Here is a 6,000-nt window from a genome sequence, read left to right on the forward strand (position 1 = left end):
AAAAACGGGGTCAAATCTGCAAAGTGGAAAAAATGAGGTCAAATACGTAGTTGGCTCGTCAGTTATGCAATAGCCCCACATATATATATATATAAGCATGTGATATCTTATTTTAAAGATTTAATTAAAATAAATACAAACATATAATCAGATCTTAGATTTAATATAATAGTTAAGGAGAAAAATCATTTTGAACGTTGCTAGATGGATGGTTAATGCATATTACATTCAGTAACTATTGTGCTGGTAGATCTGAGGGGTGCTCTTGGCCATCCACCATCGCCTTATGAAACAAATGCTCCAGATGCATATGTTGGCAGCACCTGATGGATGCATGACGAATCTCAAGTGCACTCAGGAGCTAACATTATCAGATGCCCCTATAAAACGGCGCCCACGTTGTTTCATCATATATATAAATAAATTGTTCAATTGTTCAATAAAAAATGTTCTGGTTATTAAAATAATGAAACATAATTGAGATACACTCTAAAACATATTCGTTGTATATTATGAAACCTCGAGTTTTCATCTGTTGAAACAAAATAAGTCTTGTTCATCAAAAGACATAAATAAGGAACATCAACAAAAAGTACCGTAATATTTTGATTTAATATAAGGGAACATTGAAAAAATATTAACCGAAACATAAAAAATCACAAAAAGAATATCATTTCTAAAAGGAGGCCAATCACTGAATGAAACATATTTATAGTTTTTTATCTAAATATAATCATGTGATATTTTGTTGTGAAGATTTAATCGTTACAAATGTAATCGTGTAATCGGACCATAAATTGGATAAATTGAGTAATAAAATGCAGCACCACGGAGGGTGTGCATGCACCCGATATTTCGAGCTAGATTGGACAACTGACCTAAATCATTCTGGGTACAAGTTCCATCGTTTTCCTTGAGTTACACACATTATGTTCAATGTAGTTTCACCATATCACTCAACTAAGGTGTAACCCTAGTAAATAATTAATATTTTTTTGCACAATATCAGTGCCAAAATATCAATAGCATTTCTTTAACGAAAATAAGAGCATATATGAGGGCATTTGTGTAATCTAAAATGTTTAGTCAAGGCCAAGCCTCTGTGACTTGTTGGAACAAGGCAGTTGATGCAAACATATAACATTATGGGATTTTCACCGATGACACTCTGTTGACATTTATAAAAGTGAGTTGAATGTTGTATATTAAGCTTGCAGTTGAGATAGGTATTGGATTATGGATTTTCCTCAGTACACTTTTCAAAGTTCCAAACTTTGTATTTTGTGCAAAACATTTCTATATAAAAGTTACTTATGTAACCATTATAAAGCAAGTTTTTACTTGTTACCAATTAATTTAGCTATTACACCCTTAAATAGGTATCACAATTCCAAAACTTTTGTTACTTTCAGTCAAGTATATCATCGATGAAGTTGGGACACAACCACATGGGATGCAATTTCCCATGAAATTCCCACAAATTTCTGAGCTTTCATGTTATGACCCTTTATAAGATTTTTGTTGCTTGATTGGTCTATGGGATCATTAATATTCTTTCATACGTTGTCTCTATATAGACTCAGTAAAAGCTTGCTAATTTTAAGGCAAACTAAAAATCTTTATACCCTTTGATCTTTCCGTTCAGTGTGTGAATGCATGATGCTAGAAACTTATAAATCAAATAGTTGTGTTAAATAACAAATGATTACAACCCAGTTTTAAATAGACATGTATAAAAGCTAACAAAATAGAACAGAGAGACTTAAATATCGTAACTGTGGAATGCTAGAAGATATGTACACACATGAGCGTATTAACAATGCTAACCAACTTTGTCACAGACAAAACTATATAAACGAGCTTCATCCATCATATTTATTCTTACAGTAGATCCTCAAGCTAGCATCACTAGATAACTTAGTGATTCAGACCCTAAAATCAAGGTTGCTGATTGGAACATCGGCAACATGGACAGAACATTCAGGGGCTCCCATCATTTTGGTTTTGCAACTTCTTATAAGGCAAAGTTTGAATTTTGAAAGTTAATTTTGGGGTAGATTTGGTAGTTTTTTCATCATATGTTATTTTAGAACATTTGATTTTTAATCGCTATGGACACGGATATACAAATTTTACCCATAAACTATTTTCTGTTTAGAAATAAGTATTTCCGTTTTTTCTTCCAAAAAAAGTGAACCAATGGGAGCCACAACTTTGAAGTTCGTGTTTGTTGCTTCCTTCCTGGCATGTAGCATGGGAAGATGATTATGGATCATGAGCAGCTTACAGGACATATGGAAGAGCCCATGGTTTAGTAGTTGGAGGCTGAGGTTAATACTTTGAAGAAAAGTTTATGGAACACAAGTGTTAGTTGACACTGAGAGCAAAAGCCAGTGTCGTAAATGACAAGAAAATACTTTTGTGTTTTATGGCATTGGCATCTAATGTGAGTATCCACCATTGCTTTTGTTTTCAAAAAAATAACCTCAAGTCGTTGCAAACTGCTCACTATCCATAATTGTCTTCTCATGTTGCACGTAAGAGAGGAAGCACCAAATAATTAAGGAGAACTTAGTGCATATCAAAAAACTTGGGCAAAAATACTGCGATGTTGTAGTAGTAAAAGCAAAGCCTTAGGATTGAATTATAAGCACATCAATAAGTTTGTTTTTTTCTTAACACTGAAATCACCAGTGTCCGCACCCTCAAAATTACCATTATTCCAAAGCAATCAATGAGCAGAATGCATGGCTAAATAATTAGCATAGTACTTTCTTTCTATGGTTGTATGCAAGATAAAGCATCGTCAGCGATCGATGTTATCTCTATTTTTGGACGGCCCTGTAGAGGACAGTGGTTACATATTTAGATTGGAACCTAGAGGTGATGCCGAGAGGAGCCACAACAGTTGGATGGGAACCCCAACCCTTTCCAATGAAGACATGGTCAAGGACGTTGTGCTTGGGTTTCGCGCATTCTCCGGCCTCCTTCTCTGAGGAGCTACCTCGCGAGTTAAGCACACCCAGGTGGAGCTGCGCTGGAAGGGTGGGAGGCTCCTTGGCAAACTCCTTTTCATCAGGAGCCACCAAACCATAGCTAGAGTCTGGGGATAGAGGAGCCATCAGCTCAGATACACCGTCCACACTCTCCGGGATAAAATCCTGTAACCATGACAAATAACACACAACTGAATCATATTTTGATAAGTGATTGTGATGCATTGTAGTAGTGTGTTTTGAATGCTACGAGTACTAGACAAGTCATGCTTGGAATTACCCCCTCTAGTCAAATTTATTCAAAGGCAAAACCAACCAAAAATGTCACTGGGGTCATCTCTATTGCACAACATGGTAAACCACGGCTCAAAATATATTTTAGTAGAGGATTTAGGATTTTGGTCGGGTTTGCCCAACCCAAACAAAGAGGGTTAGCTCCACCATGGAATTTTATTGATGTTGGGAGAACTGAGTTAAGTTCTTACGACATCCAAAAAATTAACTAGAGGAAGTATCCATTTAATCATGGTTCTTATGTTCCTTTTTAGTACTCTAAATTGTAATATCATCCTAATATTTATTTAACTACTTCCAAGGCTTGTGTGGCAAACATGTTGACCCACCAAAGGAGAAGATTTAATCATAGATATTCATTTTTTTCACCTCATTTAATGTTAACCGTATACTCATTTCTATTTTTCAATCCCAACTCACATACCCTATTTGCCAAAGAGAGCTCAAGAGGCAACAAATCAGAATAAAAAGAGAACTTCAGTTATTATAAGCCAAAAAGACCATGTTCCTTTTTACTAGTTTTGTAAAGTTAGAATCTTGCAAGTGAATGAAGAACATAATACCATTGATCATATGCTCCTTAAAGAAATAACGTACTAATTGATGATTCTTAACCACTAACCACAGAAGGACACAAAATGAATTCCCAAAAAGCAAAAAGAAAAAGTGACACTATCTCCATTCTTAGGTCGTGTTCTTCTCCATAGATTTTTCTCATTTTTTTTCTTGGCTTTTGCCCCCACACTTCCTAAACTGCTAAATGATGTGTTTTTTACAATAAGTTTATACATATAAGTTTATCATCTAATATTTCTATGTAGATTTTTAACTTTGGAGTAGTTAATTCCATACTTTATACTTTTATCGAGCAAAGTCACACAAACAGTCATGGAGTGAAAAAAAATAGAATTATGAGAAAACACTCACATGAACATCGACCAAATTTGAAATTGTTCCTATAATGTCAGTTTCGCATGGACGGTCAGGCTGGAATCTTCTTTCTCCATCAACAATGAATCTATAACGATAAACTCCAGATGCAAGCTGTAACATGATGCAGTGATCTTTTCCACATTTATGAACAACTTTCCTATTATCCACATTAACAATGTTAGAGTCGACTCAGATTCGATATCCATAAGTTTTAGTTAAGGTAAAAAAAAGAAATATATGCTATCTGTCCAGCTAATATAAGTACTTTGATTTCCAGTTATCCCATGATCCTTCTATATAGACATTCTTCCCTCCAAGAGTCCACGTAAGTAGGATAGGAATCAACTTTTGAGGGGAAGCATCATTATCTTCCTCTTGTTCACTCGCTAATATCTGGTTAAATACCGGAAGTGGTTCATCAACAACTCTATGCAATGGAGTTATAGGACTCTGCAGTACAAAATGTATCAGTGCATTAAAAAAACTTAAGAGGAAGACATGTAAGATGAGGTCACACACATTTTTATATATAGGACATAAATATGATTTAATTAAATCATTTGAATTGGTCTACTACAGTTAAAAATGTTGATCGATAAACAGAGTCATACTATTCTATAAATCTGACAAAGCAAAACTTTTTTTTTGTACAAAGTACAAAATATCACAATAGTAATGCTCAATTGTTTGATGCAAAAAAAATCTAGAGAGTTTCTCCATAGAAGCAAAATTATAAATTAGCACGAGTTTTTAAGTTGGAAGTAGACACATGTTTTGTCAAATAAACAGTAAGTATAATTGGACATAAGATTAGTTGGTATGGAAAATTTACTCATATGCTTCTGTACGTCCCAAACAAAAAGTTTATTTTGAAGTTACTTGGATCAAATATATTTGAGATCATGTATGTCTTAATATTATCAGCAACCAAATAATAGATCAACAAGGGGTTCAGAGCCCAAGGCAAATGATATTGTTGCATGCACATCACATGCACATATCGGTTCAAGATTTAAGAGGTTGGACATGGACCTATGGGTTGATTCAAGATCAAATAGAGTTTAACATGATCTTACCTGTGGCACAAACATACGTGGGGAGTGCGGATGCGGGGGGCTCCCCGGAGGGGATGACCCTCCACCGACATAGCCCAACGACGACGATGTAGGCCTCACGTGACTGCCGCTTCCTGGAGGAGGGAAGCCACCACGGTCCGTGGAGTGCAGTGGGGACGAGTAATCCCCATTTCCGCTGTGAGCCCCACCATTGCCTCCATCATCCATTTCAGCGTCGGTGATGTCATCCAATCTGCCGCTCATGTTGCCCATCTCCGGTCACCGCTTTGCACTTTCTTAATTACCAAGATTATATAGATTTACCCGGATGGGGTGGATGGGTTCTCTCTTGTGTCGCCATGGCTTTTGTGGATTGGAGCCAACTACGCATTGGATGCCCAATCCGATGCAAAAGATTGGACACCTCCACACGGCCAAACCACTATATGCAACGATCCCTCCCTCTCTCTCTCAGTTCACAAGTGCATGCAACACCTCCCTCCTCTCATACTCTGCATGCATCATGCATCATGCATGGTCTAGCTACCTCCTCTCTCTTAGGCACATGTATGCATGCATTATATTAATAATTTTCAAATCATTATGTTAGCAATCTTGAAATTAATGTCTATCCTAAATTACTTATTTGATTTATAATCTATTTAAATCATTATATTTTAAGTAATTAAATATTTACAACAACATGCCACATGACTATATTT

The 6,000-nt window shown here is 35.9% G+C and overlaps 1 protein-coding gene across 1 annotated transcript; it reads right to left on the minus strand.

The window, feature by feature from the left end:
* Positions 1-2,611: 2,611 nt before the first annotated feature.
* LOC102713757 (SNF1-related protein kinase regulatory subunit beta-1-like) lies at positions 2,612-5,735 on the minus strand. The gene is made up of 4 exons (XM_015839506.1): positions 5,300-5,735; positions 4,489-4,673; positions 4,218-4,380; positions 2,612-3,161 (listed from the first exon to the last, which is right to left on the minus strand). Exons 1-4 carry the CDS (start codon positions 5,549-5,551, stop codon positions 2,826-2,828), a joined length of 936 nt encoding a protein of 311 aa, XP_015694992.1. The 5' UTR covers positions 5,552-5,735; the 3' UTR covers positions 2,612-2,825.
* Between the last annotated feature and the right edge of the window lie 265 nt (positions 5,736-6,000).

The sequence above is a fragment of the Oryza brachyantha genome, chromosome 7 (assembly GCF_000231095.2).
Source record: "Oryza brachyantha chromosome 7, ObraRS2, whole genome shotgun sequence".
Classification (NCBI taxonomy): domain Eukaryota; kingdom Viridiplantae; phylum Streptophyta; class Magnoliopsida; order Poales; family Poaceae; genus Oryza; species Oryza brachyantha.

Coding starts and splice junctions, on each gene's coding strand:
- LOC102713757 (XM_015839506.1), bottom strand. CDS start 5,551: ATGGGCAACATGAGCGGCAGATTGGATGACATCACCGACGCTGAAATG. Junction 4,674..5,299: donor CACGTATGTTTGTGCCACAG/GTAAGATCATGT, acceptor TTTGTACTGCAG/AGTCCTATAACTCCATTGCA. Junction 4,381..4,488: donor TGGGATAACTGGAAATCAAA/GTACTTATATTA, acceptor TGTGGATAATAG/GAAAGTTGTTCATAAATGTG.